Source organism: Sorex araneus, chromosome 3 (assembly GCF_027595985.1).
Source record: "Sorex araneus isolate mSorAra2 chromosome 3, mSorAra2.pri, whole genome shotgun sequence".
In the NCBI taxonomy this organism is placed as follows: Eukaryota; Metazoa; Chordata; class Mammalia; order Eulipotyphla; family Soricidae; genus Sorex; species Sorex araneus.
The window spans coordinates 208,982,989-209,005,197 of NC_073304.1; the positions used below are offsets into that span (position 1 = coordinate 208,982,989).

Here is a 22,209-nt window from a genome sequence, read left to right on the forward strand (position 1 = left end):
TTAGAGAACTTGTAGGTATGTTTTTGCTGCATGTTGCACTTTCCCAAGAGCTTGTTTAGAAAATAATGTCTCACCACAGCTACAGAAAAAGCCGGGAAGGGGAATGATGGGGATAAAGGTATGTTCGACATATAGTTCATTAGTCATTGCTAGACTCCCTTGCAGAGAGAAAGTCAGTTTCTGCTGCTAAGAACGATTCAAACCTATGACAAAAATATTTGCAGGTTCTTCGACAGTGATGAAAAAAGATACACCTACTAAGGATAAAGACTATCAGAAAAATTACTGGCAATGTTTGAGGTACCAAAGTACTATGAGACAGAGAAAAGAAGCTTACATATTATTGGTGGTAGTATAAACTAAAAAATAGATGAGCTATTTTATTATTGATGCTATTTTCTTCAATTCCATACTTGATTTTTAAGTGGAAATGGATTATTATAAAAACTCAAAAATATAAGAAACTGTTCAGTTCTGGCCACCTGAGAAGCTTCTTTACTTTAAAATGAACAGTAAGAAACCAAGGAAATGGTTCACTGGCACCCTACTTTAGCACAGTTTCCAGTATACTACAGGACACACCACTGTGCTCAGTAAATATTTGGAAAATGAATAAGGATGGCTAAATACGATTCTTTTTGGTAAAAAGAGATGGAAGGATATAAGATCTGTGAGAGTTCACAGAGGCTAACAGACATTGGGAGTCACATTTATGCTGATGACAACAAAAGGGCTGATTTAGGAGCTGAAGAGTTAGCTCAAAAGGCTGAGTGCTTGTTTTTCATGCAGGAGATCCAGGTTCAATCCCCAATATCACATTCCCCCCAGTCACATTACTTGTACACTGCCAGGAGTGACCCCTGAGCAGAGCTGGGGGTAGCCTCTAGTACCACTGGGTATGATACAACCACCCCACAGGAAAGGAAGGAAGGAAGGAAGGAAGGAAGGAAGGAAGGAAGGAAGGAAGGAAGGAAGGAAGGAAGGAAGGAAGGAAGGAAGGAAGGAAGGAAGGAAGGAAGGAAGGAAGGAAGCGGTTCATTTCTTTTAAAGATTAGCTTTAATTCAGGGGCTGGAGCGATAGCACAGTGGGTAGGGCGTTTGCCTTGCACGTGGCTGACCCAGGTCCGGTTCCCAGCATCCCATATGGTCCTCTGAGCACCGCCAGAAGTAATTCCTGAGTGCAGAGCCAGGAGTAACCCAAGTGCATCGCCAGGTGTGACCCAAAAAGAAAAAAAAAGTTAATTCACCAAATAGTAATTTGACAATTTTATTTGTATTAGAAAATAACTTCTGGGGTGTTTGTGAGATTAAATAATTTCTTGCTGTTCTTTAAAAAAGGATCAATTCTTTGGCTGTAGGGAAACATGGTTAGAAAATAAATCCGTGTGAGTGCTCACCACTTGTTTCCTGCAGCATATTTAAGACATTTATTTTTTAGTTTAGAGGTCATAACGGAAAGGAAAGGAGAATCTGAGGACTGTACAAGTGGTGCAGTCAAGGGGACTCTGGCAAGATGGCAGACAAGTAGCAATGCTGGACTCTCCTTCCTGCATTTTCAACTAAATAACAAAGTGAAATATGGGCTGTGAAAAAGTACCAGATGGTTGGAGAAGCAGTGCCTACAGAGGGAGAGGCACACAGTGGAGAAAGGAGAGTCTTCAATAAATGGTGCTGGGAAAACCAAACAGTTACAAGCAAAAGAACAGGGCAGGTCTACTCAAATGAAAGACTCAAACCTGTAAAATACAGAGAATATAACACAGGTGAAACATCATATGACATGAGCATCAGAGATGTTTTTGGGAACTTGACTCCAACAACAAGGGAAATAAAAGTAAAGACTAAACAAATGAGATTATATTAAATTGAAAAGCTTTTCTAGATCAAAAGCAATACAAACAGAATAAAAACAACTTACTTAAAGGTAAAGATATGCACCAATCATATATCTGATAAGGGTCAATGTACAACACCTATCAAGAACTCATACCACTTAACAGCAGAACAAAACAATTTAATTAAAAAAAGAAAAAAACATAGACATTTCTCCAAAAAAGAACATATAGATTCTGATGTGCACAGAAGAGAATGTTCACCATCACTGGTCATTAGGGAAATGCAAATTAGACCACAATGAGCACAACCTCATACCTATGACAATGGTTTACATTAAAGGCAGCAATAATGTGTGTCGAAGAAGGCGTGGAGAAAAAGAAACACTTGGGCACTGTTGGTGGGAATATAAATTGATGTAATCATTCTGAAAAATGCCATGGAGTTTCCTTAAGAAGCTAAAGATAGGGCTACCATATGATCCAGCAATCCAACTTTGGGTGTCTATCTGAAGAACACAAAAGCATTAACATAAAATGTCATATTCACATCCATGTATGTTGCACTGTTATGTACAATAGCTAATGTATGGAAGCAACAAAATTACCCTCAATAGACTGGATCAAGACAATATCTTTGTAGTGATATCGTGATAGCATGATGTCTTTATAGTGTTTACTGTTTATATTTTAATAGATACCTTTATATTTTGCTGTTCCATTCACAGTAAAATGGAAGGAGCCTGAGGAAATTACGTGAAGCAAAAGGAAAAGTACTGAATAATTTCACCGAGATGTGCAGTAGAAGAATATAAAATTGATGAAGAGACAAAAGAAAATTAAAAGACAAACCAGTAGGCATTTATAATAGAACTAAGGTTTCCTGAGGAGGAGGGTAGAGAGCGGGAGACAAGGTGTGTGTTTGGGTGTGTGTGGCAGGGACGGGGAGATACAAAAAGCACCCAGGATCAAGGTTAAGAGTCCCAGGAGAGGTTAGACAATGATAATGGAAACGTCTAAACATCTTGGTGAATAAATACCGTGAATAAAAAAGGGGAGAAAATTAAATCGACAACAGACGCATAACAAAAATCCAAATACTTCAACAAATTCAGACCCTGACCTTCCTCAGTAATATTACCCCCGTAACTGTGGATTCAGATAGACCCAGCCTCACACGTGGACAGCCTTCCACTATCTCTGGGGTTGTTCCTTCCGGCTGAATTCTATAAGACCACAAGTTCCTTATTGCACTATGCTGGAATCTGCCTTTTTATAAAACCCACCCACTGACCCCAGCCCTGCCCCTAGCAGCCCCAGGAATCTAAACAGCTCTACACAGGGGTGGTTGGAGAACGGGGCGGTTGGAGAACAGGACCCAGGAGACCAGCTCTGAAAGCCTGCTGCTACAGAAAGGTGCTGCGTGATCGGCGGGCAGAGCTGAGCACAACTCCTCCAAACCTGCTTCTCCCTCACAAAACGGGGATTAGTACAGTTTCCGCTTTAAGTCAGGGAACATATGCAAAAAAGCTAGGCAACACCCCCCCCCCCATCACACCAGGTGGCACGAAACACCCCAGAGATATGACCATCGTTACTATCTTTTACCAGAAGCTGAGGGGCAGGGTGGGGGCGGGGTAGGGGGGTGTTGGTGGCACCGAGCTGCCACAGTAACAGATGAGGTGCCTGTCGGCAACCTGCCTGCCTGATTACCCTGATCTCAAGTGAATAGCTTCTCTTCTGTGCTTTTCTCACTTGACACAAATTACAAAAACACTCTCAACAGGGAGAGGGAGAACTCATACCACTAATTTGGAAACAACAGAAAGTCTGTACTTTCACAATGATAGCTACTTACTCGTGAAGAGTAACTCCGGGTGCTAGAGAATCTTACTCATCCATGGGGGGGTGGGTAACACATGGGGTGGGGGGAAGAGCTCCCCAAGGAGCTTCTCTCCAAACTTGTCTTCCTAAAACAACTAATAACCAAAAGGCTGTCAGGGGAATACAAGTCTCCAGCCACCTGGAAACTTCTCAAAGCTAACGACTAGCTGAGGAGCCGTCTGACCGGATTTGACTTTCTGCTCTCATTCACGGTAATCGGTTGTGAATCCTATACATGTCCAGTAAGGCATGATTGAGCACAAAATGCATGTTCAGAGCATCCATCTATATTGCATGTCATTCAGTAGACTAGGAGATTGAAGATCTAGGTGCCATCTTGACCTGGTCACTAACTACCGTGTGACCTCTCCACTCTCAGTTTATTCATCTTTCAAGTGGCTGCAGATGGAAGAGTCTTCTGCTCCATTCTGAAGAGCTTGAGGTTCGCCCTGCAGTGCTGAGGACTGCTCTCACCGGACTCCAGCACACCACTTTGTTTCAAAGGAAGCAACAACATGAGCAAACAAAAATCACTCACACATTAGATAGAACAATTCGCTCTAAAGGTGAGTCCTTCCACGAAGAGGTGTTTGAAAAATCTCTACATCTGAGAGCTCTCAAGGTTCTTTGCAAAACTCCAATGCTCTGAGTTCCTTTGTTTTAGAGGGAGAGGGGGAAAAATAGGAGAGAAGGGGAAATAGGGGGAAAGCACTGAAGGGGGAGGTGAGGAAGAGGAGGAGAGGTTGGGGGAGGTAAAGGCACAGATAAGGAAAACAGAGGCGGCCACAGTAACACAGATAACCTCTGTGTTATCAGACATGGTTTGGGAGCAGGAAACAGACCATCTGATGAACTGACTATGATTCTGACTCTTCATAAGCAAACGCCTCAAAATGCAATAATGTTAGGTAAAAGCAAGATCCTTCTTATTATTCTTCAGCTGGTCTCTAATGCCCCGAGTTATTAAAAATGACTTCCTCCCTTTCTTTCTTCCATTTCCCAGGCCCCGGTTTATGGCATTAAACTGAGGCAAAAATATTTAACACTCCAAGACAATTCCTTCCCAGGTATCTTTCTTAAAATCCAAAGTATAATCCGTACGGAGGGTCAAGTCAGTGAGGTGGTTTCGAGCTCAGCAGAAGTAGTTCAAGGGCGTGTCGTGTCTCCTGAGAGCAGAGGAGCATCCAGATACCCTCTTGCCTCCTCCGCTGGCCTCCAACACTCCCCCTGGCAAGGGTACACAGTGCCCCCCCCCACTGACTTGACAAGAAGGCAGCTGAAAAGACAACCTAAAGTTGTGCCTCCAGGGGGTGGGTTCTGGGGCTGAAGGAGGGGGAAGGGACTAGTGGGGTTATGCGGGGGTCATGCTTGACTGCAGAGGTGACTCCAGAATCTGCAGAGTGCACAGCTGTGGAGCTCAGCTGCATCAACACAGCCCGGGGCTTCGGGCTGCGTGCCTGCCGGTGACCTCTCCTTGGGGGATGGTGGTGGGGAGGTGGTGTGGCGGCAAGAGGGCTGGGCGTGGAGTTAGAAGACCTGGGTGTGAATCTCCACTCGGAGACAAGGTACTTCACTCCTCTGAAGCACTAGTCCAATAACTGAAAGAATAAAAATACCCACTGCGTCTGCACCAGAGGCATACTATATGGCCTCAATCAAACAGGGCTTCAAAGGCACATTCTCTGTAAGAAAGTCCCATAAATGTGCAAGCTGTATTTGGTACCTGTCTAAATTTGACCGTTATAAAACACCAAGATGAGGTTTGGGGATATGGCTCAGCGGTCAAACATTTACCTCACGTTACCTCGCAGGAGGTGGCCCTGGCTTGATCCCTGCATCATATAAAGAGAATCCACAACACTCGCTCAAATCCCTTACCTACAATGTGAATATCAAAGGTTAGCGAATTATCAAGTAAAAGAAGAGTTCCATTACGTTCAAAGAATTTTCCAGTATAAGGCATAATTATTAAAAACCATTATATCTGACATTGTATAAAGAACTACATATAAAATTACAGAGTATAAATGAAAAAGTGTACAGACTATAAAATCTAATTACAGATACTTTCAAAAATGTGTGCTAGATTATTAATGACTGGAGTGGCAATGGATATTGCAAATATACACACTTATAAAGAGAATGTTCTATAAAAATAGCCTAATCCAGAGATTTCATTTCACAACTTCGGTTGTCTGACTCCTATTTTGGACTGTTCAGTCAGAGAGCTGTCCACAGGGCTGGAGGTGGTAGATGGTAAAGCTCAGATTCTCCCAGGAAGCCATTAAATCTTGTGGTCCGGAAGTTCTCCCAAGCAATCCTCTTCATTCTCCTCGGAGCAGGCCAGGTTCAGCGCACTCATGACGGGGTGGAGCCAGGATGTGGTCTGGGTTACGTGACTTGGGAAGAAGAGGGAATGCAATTACAATCTGAAAGCCTGTCTCACTGCCCATCGGTGCCAGCTTGGACCCTGGCGGCACTGCTCCCACCCTGCGCTGTCCCTGGTGAGAGGGGGCTGCAGACACTGGAGCAAAGAGGTCTCAGAGATCTTAGACGTGTTTTCATGCTCAAGGAAAAAGTCTTCCTGTGGTAAAAGAGGAGTGCAGGAGAACGCCTCCTCTTTGATTCCTTGCTTTTCCATCCCAGCCTCCGTCAGCACATCCTGGGAATCTTGGCAGCATCCTGGGAATCTTTCCCTTCCTCTCCTTTTCCCATGCTGCAGACTGGGTCACTGACATAACTGGTCTCTCTGCCCCTGTTCTAGTCAGTTCTTTTCTAATGCATTCTTTTTCTCCAGCCAAGACATATTTCTAAATGACAAACCCGACACTATTGCTCACCTGCTAAGAATTCAATGCCAACCAATGCCTTCTGGATTACAGGCTTTGTCTACAGTAGGAAAAACCCAGCTCCTAAGAGCCGCAACAACACTTTCTCCTGCATTCCTCCTCTTTTCTGTCTTGCTTATAAAGCTACTTCCTACTAATCCCAGAGAACCAAACTGACCTCCAGATTCTTCCAAATGGTGCCCAGGGTTTTCTCTCTTACTACATGATGTTCTATGTGCCCTGTGGTTTTGGGGAACATTTCTGCAACATGATGCTCCTTGAAGACAGGAACATGTAGCTGAGTTTACGATGTCTAACAGAGTAACATATTACAGAACAAATGACTAAGCATTTCCTCGAGGAAGACAGGTAGAGGTAAGGAAGAATGCATAAAAGGGCATGCAAAGGGAATAGAGAAATACCACCACAAAGTGTGCTGCTACCAGGTGGTTGGTCTTTTTCAAGCCTAGTATCCACGTCCTCATCATCTGCTGGATGCATCTCCTAGATCCACCACCATCTGCCCAGCTCCTGAGTCTTGGACAGCTTCAGGAATTAGGATGATTTTTATTTTTTCCTCCTTGGAAACTTCTTTCTCATTTCCCTACTTTACCTCACTGACTATCCTAGGTTAGCCTCCACCATCCTACCCTGACGCAACCTGAGCACTTACCTCATGTCTTAGAGAGAATCCGCTTGAGGGAGAGCTACCATTGATGAGGATCAAATAAGATCATGGATCTGAAAATATCTTCTGTGTTACAGAGTATTTCTCATAAAATATTCTCAGGGTCTTTAAATATTCTCAGGTTATGTAAAGAATACTCTATGGGGGGCTGGAGCGATAGCACAGCGGGTAGGGCATTTGCCTTGCACAAGGCCGACCTGGGTTCGATTCCCAGCATCCCATATGGTCCCCTGAGCACCACTGGGGGTAATTCCTGAGTGTAGAGCCAGGAGTGACCCCTGTGCATCGCTGGGTGTGACCCAAAAAGAAAAAAAAACTCTATGGATAAGTTTAGATACTTGAATGGTTACGTAGGCCCTTTACTGTGTGATTTCCCAGAGCCTTAAATATATTGTGTTTGACAATTCTCCAAGAGTTTGCAATATTACTCAAATTAACATGTCCCTGTAGCACACGGGGAGTGAGTATTCCACAGAGCACCCTTTGGGAGCTATCACAAAAACACATTTATTTTATTGGCTGTTGATGACAATCACAGAAGATTTTGGACTTAGTACAGATGGTCAGCTTCACTGTTTTTTGTTTTCAATTTATGATTGTGATTTGTTTTCAATCTTATATTCTAAAATGTATCTATATAAGATCATATAAATTTTTCAGTTATTTTACTTAAAATTGAAAGCTGCATTTTTCAATTTTCATTGGAGGAAGATAGTTTCATTATGGGTTAAATTTTTAAAAAATTGTTTTATAATAATATGAAGGTGGAAAGCTGAGACATCTTCATAGTTTCAAAACCCCAGAGTGTGGCTAAGTGGTACAAAGAATCATTATTCTCTTGACAGTAATCCATATTACTATTATCTCTTTAAAATGGTCTAATGGAATTTCTTATTATGGAGGCTAAATTTATTAAGGCAACTTAATTCTGAACAACTTAATTTTATTTTAAGTCACTTTATAAATCTGGTAAGCTGCTGAAATTATAAGTGGTTTTAAATAAATACTGAGTGTAACCTAAGAGGGTTAAAATACCACTGTAAGGTGAAATGAGGACACAATATCTTGTTCAAAGTACCTATTTAAAATTAAAAGGAAAAAGTGCAATGATACTGTTTTTGAAAAATGTTTAAATGTTGGTATATCTAATATTTATCAGTATATTTATAACATATTAAAGATGAAAGTCAAAATTATTAGAAATACTCCTTCCATATAATGCTTCTGACTTGGGAAAGGAGAAAAAAAAGAAATAGGAACAAATAAACTTAACTGAGTGGTAAATTTAGGAGCATGCTTTCCTATTTGACTTAACACTATAACAATATTGAAAATCACAGTGCCAAAGAGAGAGGGGAGAAGGAGGAGAGAGAGAGGGGAGAGAGAGAAAGAGAGAGAGGGAGAGGGAGAGAGACAGAGAGTTTGTCACAGAAACTATGGGAGGGAGGTGGAGGGGAAACAGGACATTGGTGGCAAAAAATAAATATGGTAAATGGATAGAAGGATGGGTGTCGGAACATTGTATGACTGAAATACAATCATGAACAACGTTGTAATTGTGTAACTTATGGGATTCAATCAGTTTTTAAAAAAATACACTACTAGGCTTGATCCCATTAAATTTGACAAATTGGGGCCAGAGAGATAATAAAATTGGTAGTGCATCTGCCTTGCACACAGGTAACCAGAGTTCCATTCCTGGCATCCCATATGGTCTCCTGATCCCATCAGGAATAATCCCTCAGCACAGAGCCAGGTATGAATAATATAAAGATCCATCAGACAGTCCTTCTTGCTCATTATCCTCATTAAACACTTTCTGTCAACAAGTCAACAACTGATCTTATTCCAAATACAAAAGTAAGCATAAAATCTTGATTAATTTATCTTAAGTTCATCCTTTGTACACACCCAAGCAGCAAACATGCAATTACTACAGCTACTCACTAGGAAATAGGCAACAGAGATAATGTTCTATTCATGAACATGAGTCTTTAAAAAAACAAAAACAACAACTGGAAACAAATGCTTCTAAAACTGTTAATTCGGATCTGGAGCCATAGCACAGCCAACCCTGGTTCAATCCCCAATATATGGTCCTCCAAGTACCACCAGGAATAATTCCTGAGTACAAAGTCAGAAGTAACCCCTGAGCATCGCTGGGTGTGACCCCAAAAGCAAGAGCAAACAAAGAAATCTGTTAATGCAAGAAGCGGATATTCAACAAAGAATCATGACTATGGCTATTTAATTGATAATTGTGGCTTTTTGATTATTGTGGGGAAAAGTTGAAATTCTCCCCAGGATACTGAAGTGGGGCCATTCGTGTGCATATTATTCAGTTCTATGTGTCTAAAGAGCTTTGCTATAATCAGAATGCTGAAATAGTCCCAGATTCACTGGCTTGGTGAACATTCTAGCACTAGAACACTCTGACAGTTAGAAATTGTTCCTCTATTGATTAAAGTACTTGATAATTCAACTGTGAAGAAAGAATAAATCAGCCCTATTGACTCTTTTTAATAAAGATCCAACAGCTAATAAAGTAAAATACTACTACCCAGTATGAAAAATTTAAAGGTCTAATAATAAAGGAAGATGATTATAAAAACCTAAAAATCTTCCCTTTGAACACACACTACTTCTGACAAATGTTCTTGCAAAGAGTATATCTAACCTGATTTGGAGAGTAATTAATGGAAATTAATTTGTACTTAAAAAATTTTAAATCATAACACTACTTGCATCTGAATGGTTGCCAAATCTGTAGTAGGACAACAGCAGTGTTCGATTTGGGAAGCTGACAGTATTGTGTTTTTATGTTTTATAGTATTTGTACATTAAATGACATATCTTAGAGTTTATAAAAGAAACCTAAAGAGAACAAGTTTATTTTATTGGCAAAGAAATGTAAGTGCATTATTTAAATCCCATTATAATTACCCTCCTTATGTTTCTTACCTTCTAGCATACAAAATTCATTTTTTTCAAAATAAAAATTTAGGACAGCCTGTTAAGAAAAATGAGGCTTAAAGACAAAAAAGTGAACTACTTTTGTAGAAATTCATTCTTATAACTGTGATAAAAGGCTCATTTTTCATATTCCAATGTAGATGGTAATATATATGTATATTACATTTAGAAAGATCACATGTATTATTTCATGATGTTCAAGATAAAGCTGCAGGTTAATGAGTGAAAGTAACTACTTGCCTTGCATGCAGCCAACCCTTTTCAGTCCTTGACATCACATATGGTTCTTGGAGCTCCCACCAGGAGTGATCCCTGAGCACAGGCAATGAGTAAGGCCTGAGCATAGCTGGGTGTGACCCCAAGACCACCACCACCAACAAAAAAATACAATATTAGTCTTGTAACATTATATTTAGACTTTATTTTTTTCACCATTGAGTTTTTAATTTTGTGTACCTGACTATCAAAATCATTTATTGTGTAGGAGTAGAAAAGTGATCCACTTCATATAATAATAAAAAAAATGAAAACAAGACAAAAGAAATTCCAATTAGAAAAAATTGGAAGTTCAGATGAAAATGGGAGCCATGCCAATAAGATTATATTAAAGACGCCGAACCATGTAAAACAGCATGTAAAGTTGTTAGACATTGGTTATGGACTACTCATATGAAATCATCATTCTAAGTTACTTAAGAGAAATTATAGGCATCCCATTCTCACTGATATAGAATTTCCTCATTCTAGCTTTAGAAATATCATCCTAGAATCAAAGTGATTATTTCTCACTAATGAACTTTGACAATATCACAGAGCACATTGAGCATTTTGTAATTGGGCACCTTGGAAAGCACTAAGATGCTGGTCAAAGCTGAAGATTCAAACACTTAATAGAACTGAGGACAAATTTTATTTCATTATACAGTCATCATACTTTCTCCGAATAAAAATCTGGGCAGAGAATGTGGTTCAATGATAAAATATATGCCTTGTGTGGATAAGGCCTGGATGTGATCCCTCGATCTCACAAAAATAAGCAAATAAAATATTAACAAAAAGAGCAAATCAATTGTAAACAAATGAATAAATCAGTTATATTTAAACTATTTTAAATTTTGTGGTGCCAAGGATTGAACCCAGGGCTTCACACACGCAAGGTAAGTGCTCTACTACTGAGCCTCTGCTTAAGAATATTTTTTTTTTTTTGCTTTTTTTGGGCCACACCTGGCAATGCACAGGGGTTACTCCTGGCTCTGCACTCAGGAATTACCCCTGGCCGTGCTCAGGGGACCATATGGGATGCTGGGATTTGAACCCGGGTCGGCCGCGTGCAAGGCAAACGCCCTACCCGCTGTGCTATCTCTCCAGCCCCAAGCTTAAGAATATTTTAAAAGTCAGCTCATTATTTTCTTGAGGGAGGGGTCTACCACGTGGTACTCAGGGGACCTGGAGACTACTCCCAGAAATTCTCAGCCCACCGGTCAGTGGTTCAATGAGAGGGCTCAAGGATGCAGTCCTGCCCGTGTCACTCTGTGGATGCTTCGGCGCTTCTAGGGCAGTACCCAGTGATGCTAGGGGGACCATGTGGTGCAGGGATTGAATCAGGGTCTGCCACAAGCCAGGGCCATGCCCTAATCCCTGTATAATTTCTTTGGCCCTGTATTACTATTATTATTATTCTTTAGTTTGGAGAGGTGCTGAATTATACCCTACAATTTCTTTCAAGGGCAGGGGAGACATCTTTAAAAAAAAATTTTTTTTTATTAGTGAATCACTGTGAGGTACATTTACAAACTTAAGAACTTTCATGTTTGCATTTTAGTCATACAGTGATCATTTACATCCCTCCACCATTGCCCATTCTCCTCCACCAATGTTCCCAGTATCCCTCCCACCACCCTTTTGTTCACTTGAAGGGGAGACATCTTAATGGAGTTTGCATTTGGGCAGCCAAAGTTAATCTCTAGCACCACATGGTCCCCAGAATACCTTTAGGAAGGACCCTTGAATAGAGAGCATCTTACACCCAGCACTACTCCATGTGGCTCTAAAACAAAAAAAATTTTCTTCTGATCTCAGATATAAAATTATTGTAAAAATTTAAGGCTATGGCAATATTATTTATACACAATGTAAAAATTTTCTGTCGCACACTTGCTGAAAATGAGCACTGAAAGCTAAATTCTCCCTTAGGAAGAATATGATTTATATCTTTTCAAATAATATACACAGGCTTAAGTGATATAATAGCTATAAATTCTCATATGAAAGCAAAACATCCTAGAGCTACTGTCTAAAGTTAAAACATTCCAGGATAGGCATAATAATTTTTTTCAAGGAAAATGTTCAATAGTCATAGTTATCTGGGCAACTCTTAAAAATTGATATTTCTTTTATCATGATCAGATAAAAATACATACAAGACCTCAAACAAGTCTTTGACCGGTACCTACTTACTGGTACCTACAAACAATTATTAGGTAATAATAAACACTGAATTTTGTAGTTGGTAGATTTATATATTCTCATAAGCTTCATCCAGCCAAATTTTACATTCTTGATTCCAGATTTGTTATTAGAGGAAGATATCCAAGCATTTCCCAGCTTCCCCTAATATCCTTATCTTAATGCATGCCATTTCCTACCAAGGAATGTGATGAGGGTTAGGTGTGGTCATGGAGAAAGGGTCCTAGCCTAGTGGGACTTATCCTTATAAGAGAGATCACAGATGTCTCTCTATGAGAATCCCCAGAGAAGTCACGTGAGGACACAGAGGGAGTAGTTGACTACTTGAGAGAAAAGATGTCTCACTAGAAACCTATTCTGAGGACATCTTGGCCTTAGACTTTGGGTCTCCAGAACTGTGAAAAATACATTTTGGTTGTTTAATTAAGTCACCCAGTTTGTGATATTTCATCCTGGCAGCACTAGTAAACTAATATAGCAGTCCAACAAATTCTTCCTTTTGGAAGGAACCCGTTTGACAAAATAAAAAATTTTGCTAATAAATTTAAATAAATTTAAATAAGGGATCTTAGAGGTAGAGGCAGAAAGATTTCTACAGCTGACTAAAAGTATAAACCCAGAAAGATACTGAATTTTCAAGTAGCTGATAGAATCCCAGAAGGTTTGTTTATATTACCTCAATAAAATTTTAAAAAAACAAAAAGAAAAAGAAAAACCAAACTTCACTCCTCAGTTGTACCTGTCATCAGTTAAATTGGGGTTGGGAGGTGGGGAGAGCTTGATGTTGGCTGTCTAGATAACTGTCATCACTGTCATCCTGTTGCTCATCGATTTGCTCGAGCGGGCACCAGTAACGTCTCCATTGTGAGACTTGTTACTATTTTTGGCATACTGAATATGCCACAGGTAGCTTGCCAGGCTCTGCCGTGCGGGTGAGATACTCTCAGTAGCTTGCCGGGCTCTCCGAGAGGGGCGGAGGAATCGAACCTGGGCCGGCCGCATGCAAGGCAAATGCCCTACCCACTGTGCTATCGCTTCAGCCCGGCTGTTTAGATATGGACGTTTTATTAATTTCAGTAGCTCTGCCGTTCTGAGTAACCTAAGCCAGCTGGCAGGCCTCTCCTTTAAATGACAATTTCTCACACAACACTTCACATCACTACACCCTTTGATGCATATTTATAGAAAATCCAGAGGAAGCTCCTTGGGGTGCTGTGCAGTGCAACCTCTCTGATTCTGTCACAGGGCTTCTGACTAGGCAGGGGTGGGCCCAATTGTAGGTTTGGGTTCCTGGATTCTCTTTGCAGCTGTGCATATGTTATTATCTAAAATGTCACCATTGGCGAATTGCAATAATATAGGATAAGGAAACAAGGGAATTGACATCTGTTAAACACTCACCACTGCCAGATACTTTGTGAAGGGTTTTACATGACTTATTTTAATGCAATTCTTAAAATAATCCTGGGAGATGAGATATAAACTGCTAGTGTTTTTTTTTTTCTTCTTCAAATGTTTGTTTTGTTTTGTCCTACCAGGGATTGAATCCAGGGCTTTACACATGCGAGGCAGGCATTGAACCATATCTCAAACCCATCTGTATTTTGGGACAAGAAAAGGACATACTTTACGAGAGTCTTTCCCACAATGGGTGATACCACACCCTGGGGGTTGCTAGAATGATCCAAGGGGAGGTAGTAGCCTCAACTACTTTGTTTGCTTCAAGAGGGGAGATTCCTGGGTGAGGACACTATTTTTTATTCATTTTTTTCCTGAAAAGGGAACCACAGGGCCAAACATGTCTGGGAATCTCAGCTTCAGAAGACTGAAATAAGATAATCATATCAAAATGCCACCACTTTTGTGACACTCAAAAGTGGTGACACGAACATTAAATGCAGGTCTGATTATTCAAGCTCATATATATTTTTTCGTATCAGTTGCTCTCTCGAATTACCATTGACAGTTTTATCCATTGAATAAATAAATGTCTATTTAGTCTATATACTATGCACTGTAGTTAGCACAGTTATGTCTAAACTACTATAGCCTCAATAACTTAAATATATATTTATAGGTTAAAAAATATTTTGGGAAAACATATGTAGAAAGTCCTTATTTCCTCCTTCAAATCTTCTCCCTCCCCCAGCCCCCTTCATTCTAGTCTCAGTAAGAAGACAGTGCTTAGTTTTTATACATACAAAAGACTGTGCAGCGAATGTGTTCTTCTCCTGATCGGGACTGACACCCGAATTTCCCCTGACACCTCATCAAATGAAACTTAAGGTTTCTATAATTTGCCCATTAGCACTTCTTAACTTCCTGACAATGAACAAAGCAGTCTCCAAATTAACTTGTTGTTGAAAAAAGTGTATGAGAGGGAACCCCACCCTTTAGTTCCACTAAAGTGGAGTTAATCTGGCGAACTTGCCAAGAATTTAGGAAAAATCAAAATTTCTAGCCTTTTACTTGCAATCCAGATGCCATTCTTTTGCACTCTGCCTTCTCCAGTCTCCTGAACTTCTCACTATATGGCAGTTACCTGAGATACTATTTGCCAGATAAAGTGAGGGGGTAAGAAAATAAAACCTCACTTTTCCGCCTTTGCATTTTCAACATTTTACTCATTTCATAAATGAGACAACAAAAATAATTCATACCTTTAAATAGTGATCTTAACCTTCAACCTTAAGTTGGTTGGTGAAGACAAATTTTATTCATTTATGGTTATGATCCAGATACTTTACTACTTGGGCACATGTGGATTAGAATGACTGTCCTACCCTAAGGTTGGTACCATCATTTATGAACTCTGATTGAATGGAATTCCTTGTCTACTGGAAATCCATGATCCTTTACAACAAAGGATGGGTTTTCAACAAACAGCACTCTGTAAAGTGATGCCAGTCCATAGATGAAAAAAAAAAAGATCGAAAACGAATGCTTTAGAGTCAGTCGTAAAAGCAAAGTTCTCAAATACTAATTACCTTCATATGAATTTGGGGGATAGGAACTCTCACTGTTTGCTATTCCAGATGACTATTTGAATTATTACTATTTATTCTGGCAAAGTTCCAGTGCTAGCACTATGCACTAGGTAGGGGGCTTTCTAAACTTTGTCCACTTGCAAACCTTTCCTTTGGAGAAATTTTTATGCGACCTTAAAATATACATAAGATTACATAATTATAGACTATGCATACATTAGATATTCAAATCAAACAGTTAAACTTTTACTGATAATAAATCATAGAAAAAATTTTGAACAGAATTTTAAAAGTTAGGGCTGGAGAGACAGTATAGGATAGCTTTGCTGGATTTTATCCCTGGCACCACATTATGGTCCCCTGAGCACCAGTAGGAGTGATCCCTGAGCATAGAGTCAGGGATCAGTAAGCCCTGACCACTGCCAAATGTGGCCCTTCCCCCACAAAAACCTGCTACATCATCCCACATGGGATGGAGGCCTGTGGACCTGTGATCCACAGGCAGAAACTAGACTCTAGCGCAGTGGCCTTTTATCTTTTTACACCTGTTCTGCACCTTCAGATGAACACTGGTCAGTGAACTGGCAGTTGAAAACCACTTGTCCAGGATATCAAAGATTATGACTTTGTGGCTTGTGTTCTCTGCCCTCCGTCCCTGCACTCACAGCAGACATCTCTAACTGATCAAGATACACATCAGCGACATGCAGTATGGTCTCAGAAATCCTCACACTTGAGACAACTAAGGCAGTGAGTAGTAATTCATTCATTTGCCTCACATGCTCTATACAGAAACTTTTGTTCCATTCACATACTACTGATTCTCTCTCTCTCTCTCTCTCTCTCTCTCTCTCTCTGTCTATCTTACACACACAAATTTTTTCATGCCTTTATAATAGGAGGAATGTTATAGACTTCAGGAACTGATAGAAAAGCATAGCAACATAAATGCATAGAGAATTATAAATCAAGTTTAACTTCTAAAATAAATGATACAGCTTTTTTAGAAGTCACTGAGTACAATGTGAGTGTCAAGCAAGTATCTTATATTGAGAGTTTTGTGACATTCAGAGTACAAATTTTGTGAAGCACATAACATATATGCTTTCCATGTACTATTTTATGAAACAAAATTATGATAGCCACCCAGTAAGACATGATTCTTCGGGAACTCACTTTTTTGTATACTTGCCTACATACTATACCCGGGTTAGTCTGTGTCACCCATAGTTTATGGCAGAGTCCATGGTTATGTCTCGCTCTTCTGAGACTGTTCATAAAAACACTACTGAGTTTTGTCCCGGTTTTTCTCTTGCTCTTATGTTTCTCTCGTTCCCTGCTCTAAGGGAAGTCAGCAGCCATGCTGAAGGTAGCCCCACAGACCTCTAAGAGAACGTTCATATTGTGAATAGGAAACGAAGCCTCCTGTCAACTGTCACCTGTTGTGAACTTGGAACGGATATTCCAACACCATCAAACCACTCTTCAATTCCCAGCTCTGGCTCATCCTTTGATTGTAACTTCAAAAGCAACTCAGAGCGATAAAGAGCCAGAATAATCAAGAAAAAATACACCTGAATGCTTGATCTTTGAGACTGGGCAAGAAGAGATGTTTATTGTTTTAATCTGTCAGATTTTATGGTTATTCATTATGCAGTAATGGAGAATCAATATAATCATGACAATCAGTGAATTTGAATTAAGTCTTCAAAATAAAGAGTATGATAAAAACAATATAGTAGCCCTGGTGAATATGTAATAAATTAATTTTTTCAACAGAACATAACTCATAATAATATTTTATCAAATAATATAGCAAAGAAATAAAGCATATGAAATTTTAAAGTGGAAATATATAAAACAACTACTCTACATCTGTAGCAATATAGGGAAAATAAAAAATTGGGTGAGGACTGAGGAAATAGTTTACAGATTTTTCTTTTTTCTTTTTGCATGCAGGGGACCTGGGTTTGAACTCTAGCATTGCTAGATCTCAGAGAACTGAGGCAAAAGTACCTGAGCACTGCTAACAGTATCTCCCTGGAAACCATCAGATGTGACTCCAAAATCAGATTGGGTGAAGAAATGGTCTACTTAAGCATATTATCTCATTATAGTACCTTCAAGATAACCAACATTTTGTAATTAAATTTAAGAATGTGGTAACTGTTTCTTCATAAGGAGAAAAGAAGGTTTCCCTTGAAAGCACTATTATACACACACAGACACACAGACACACACACAATCAGAGCTCATATATGCATGTGTATCAAATGTATGTATATTATAAATAGCAAATAAACGTATTACATTCATATGAATATATATACTGGTACATACACATACACACATACAGAGACATAAATATTTGTTAGTTAAATGAAATCCTGATGTTAGCAATGCCAGGTAAAATGCCTTTTTCTCTTGCATCAGAACTTGAGTAGATGACTAGAATATGAATAGGTGTACGATGGACATGTAGGTGGATAGGCATATTCAATGAGGACTACATTCATTTGGATATTCTTGGGATAGCACTGACACTTATTCCTTTGCCTGAGGCTTTGTTTCCATCAGATGTAAAAATTCAATTTCTGGGAGAACAGTGACAGAAGTCAACGTATGTAGACCATCAGCTCAAGTGTTTTGGAAGTCTGTTTTCTGTCACTTTTAAGGTAAAGATGAGAAACACACTTACATAGTTCATAATGGTTCTTTCTTGCTTTCAATGTAGCATTAATCTGATAAATGAACCAGACCTGCCCAAAAGCTAGTAATACAAGCCATGAAGTTTGAATATTAGTTAGACATTAGTTAGACATTAGTGAGACAATGAAGATTATGAAGTCAAATAGTTTCTAAAAAACATAAATGGATATTATATTACTTATCTGGAAATATCATTTATTAGAACACAGTTAAAACCTAGGAAGTAACTGCTATCAAAATATTTATTAAAGTGCTGAGCAAATGTTTTCATCTAGCTGTGGGGTGCCTTTTTATTCTGGTCATTATTTAGTGTTGCAGAAGCTTCTTAATTTGAGATACACCACTCATCTGACAAAGGGTTAATATCTAAGACACACATAAAGCTAAAGAACTTATAAAACTTAACAACAACAAAACAACAACTACTACTACTACTACTACTACAAAAACACTATTAAAAATGGGGAGAAGAGATGGACAGTTCCTCAAAGAGGACAGACAGATGCCTAACAGGTTAAACAGGTTTATGAAAAGATGTTTCCTGTCATTTATCATCAGAGAAATGCAAAATAAAAACAACAAGGTATCGTTCTATACTAGTGATACTGGCACACATCAAAAAGAACAAAGACAACCAGTGCTGGTGTGGGGAGAAAAAAAAAACCCATCCACTGCTGGTCAGAAGGTTGACTGGTTGAACCTCTTTGGAAAATATGGACACCTCTCACAAAACTAAAATTGGCTTCTATAAGGCCAGCAATTCTACTTCTGGGCATCTATGACAAGGACCAGAAGTCTCTATTCAGAAAAGACATCTGTGCTCCTATATTCATTGCAGCACTATTCACAATAGCCCAAATCTGGAAATAGTGCAAATGTCTAAGAACTGATGATAGGATAAAGAACCCATGGGATATATACACAATGGAGCACTGCTCAGATGCAAGAAAAGACAAAACAATGCAATCTGCTGCTATGTGGATGGAACTGGAGGGTATCGTGTTGACTAAAGTCAGCCAGAAGGACAGAGACAGATACATAGTGATCTATCTCTCATATGTGGAATATAAAACCCATAGAAAGGGAACAACAAATGGCCAAAAGCAATAGAAACTGAGAACAAGTCTGCAGAATGGAGCTTACCAGGGCTGTGAGATGCAGAGAATTGGGTGAGAACAGTGAGGTAAGGGGAGTGGGGGTGAGGAGAGTCAATGTTGGAGAGAAATAGGCACTGCCGTGGAGGGTATAGTGTTTGACTATTGTATGCACACAACCCTACCACTAACGATGTCGTAAAACTGTAAAACATTCACTGTAGAAATTCACTGTCACCCCGTTGCTTAATGATTTGTTCAAGCAGGCACCAGTAACATCTCTCATTGAGACTTATTGTTACTGTTTTTGGCATATCCAATACACTCGGGTAGCTTGCCAGGCTCTGCCATGAGGGCTCGATACTCTTGGTAGCTTGCCGGGCTCCCCAAGAGGGGCAGAGGAATCAAACTGGGGTCGGCCACATGAAAGGTGAACGCCCAACCGCTGTATTATCACTTCCAGCCCTGTTCGACTCCTGGCTGGCTCAGTGGGACCAGTGACTCTTTTAAATCATAGTAGTTAAATAAAACTGAAATTAAAAAAAGTGAAGAAAAGCAAACCTAGACTTTGCCTGGCCTTTGCCCTGCCTCATATCTTGCACTTTTTCATAAGAGGTTAATATAAGAAACCCAATGCAAATGAATGTGGTTTTTCATGTTCCTGACACCCCCCTACAACACAGTGATTTCAATCTTCCAGGAACTAAACATAGTTAACATAGCTTAGCAGAGTGCAACTTTTCTTCCAGAAGCTACCATTCTGAAAGAGATTATATGGTAGTAAATGTGATCTGTAGATAGAACTCCTAGGCCCTCTGTCCTAAAGAACACTTTCTTCACCTGTTATGAACTATACCTTTGCTTTTTTGCTAGTTACCACAAATGAAAAATATATCTATATCTATATATAATGAAAATACTTTGCAAGAATTATCCTAGTTTTCTCATAAATCATTTCAAATATAAAATTTCTGAATTCTTAGTATTTCAATGGTCATGACATTTTTCATGCTTCCCCCCCTCACCATAATAGAGGAAGTCATTTATTGGGCATCTGTATGTTAAACTATATCTATATATCCTAACGTAGATGTTTAACATTTAGTTACTGTATAAAACAGACACCATTCCCCTTACTTTATGAGAAAGTTGAAGTTTGGATAACTGTGTAAAGTCAGAGAACTTAAAACTCCCAAAATCTGGATATTGCTTTGGGAAATATTTGTCCATTTGAAAAGCCAACAAGGACACATTTTTCTTTCCTTCTTTAAATGCAAACCTAGCAGAATCTACTTTAAAAGAGAAAAGAAAAGGGGATCTTGAAGAATTCCCCTTTGTGCTCTCATAATGCCAACTCTGGCATGACAGGAAGTACCCCAAAGAATAGGAATATGCCAGACTGCTTAGTCCAGAGTAAAACAGATTTGCCTTGCAGCTAGAAAAATGTGTTCCTATTAAGCCTTCCCAAGATAGGTCCCTCTTAGTGACCATCTGTACAGTACGAAGAATTCTGGAGGCAGAGCACTCGATTCAATTCTGGCTGGTAATTTAGTAGCTATGACTTTCTCCCTCCCCTCACTTCTCATTCTAGCTCTTGTTTTATTCCTCTGTAAAGCAGAGGAAATACACATAGCTCACAGGGTGCTCTGAGGTGCCACTGAGAGAAAATTTGTTCCTAGTTCGCCTCATTTATCTCTTAAGTTATTTATTGCTGAGATTCCTTGCTATCATGTAAGGTCTATGATGGCAGGGATCTTGTCAGTGTATTTCACTATGGTGTTTCCATGGCATGGAACATTGGCTGACATCTAGTAAGTACTCAAAATATCTTCAGAATTAAATATATATTCGGAACTATTGAACTACTAAAATGATTATCATCTGTATTATGAAGAAGCTTTAAGATCTTCAATATAGTTGTTTATATATTAAATTTTCATAAATATTTATATTTTTAGGCAGAAGTGGATTTAGGTAGTAAACATTGATGATCAAATGATGGGCTTATTCCAATTTCCTGATGTTTTTATTAAAATAACTAATAGGGTTTTTTTTCTCTAAATGATACCTGATATTAGTGTTTAAACCACATGAAATGAAAATGGTGAGACTTCACTTCTTGTTTCTAATTTTTATAACCTCCAAGAGCATTTCTTGGCTTTGCTGATTATTCTGCAACTTCCAGGTTGTCTCCAGATGTGAAGAAAATTGCTTACTTGGTTGAGATGCTTGTACTTACTTGATGAAGTACTTGATTCCATCTGCTGTGTAAGCTTCTTCCCACCCGTAAGGTAGACCTGAAGTGAAAGGAAACCAAAAATACATTTAATAGCATGATAAAGATAACTGTATTTCCTGGACATGAGTTTCCCACATCTTCACAATTATTTGAGCGTATGTCCTATAGAAAATAATTTTCTAGGAAATGAGAAAATAAAACAATTCAGATGAGCTTTCATAATCAGCAACTTTGGGACATAATAAATAAGTCTTGAACAGTTAACAATCTGCTTTAGTTGCATTATCTGGATTATGACTTGTCATTTACATGGGGTGAGCATTTTTGTCAGCAGGATTCAAGCAAATATTTTTGGTGCAGGGGATGGCTTCCGCCTGAAGGCAGAAGGATGGACAAGACGGCCTGGGCTTTGCTATTCTGGCTCCAAGTTCCTTTAATTGGTTTTCTTTAAATTCTTTCACTCAGCTCCACGGGGATGCAGTGCATGAGTGCCACATCAGCAGGGGTTT

At 39.3% G+C, this 22,209-nt stretch overlaps 1 protein-coding gene across 2 annotated transcripts in view; it reads right to left on the reverse strand.

Annotated features, from left to right (window-relative positions):
* Nucleotides 1–1,253: 1,253 nt before the first annotated feature.
* Nucleotides 1,254–22,209, reverse strand: part of STXBP4 (syntaxin binding protein 4) — a 174,272-nt gene continuing 153,316 nt past the window's right edge. For both annotated transcript variants that reach the window (XM_055133881.1, XM_055133882.1), the window contains 2 exons: nt 21,701–21,758; nt 1,254–6,115 (listed from right to left, as the gene is read on the reverse strand). In XM_055133881.1, the coding sequence (XP_054989856.1) occupies nt 6,001–6,115; nt 21,701–21,758 (173 nt within the window). In that variant the 3' untranslated portion in view covers nt 1,254–6,000. The remainder of the gene's footprint in view (nt 6,116–21,700; nt 21,759–22,209) is intronic.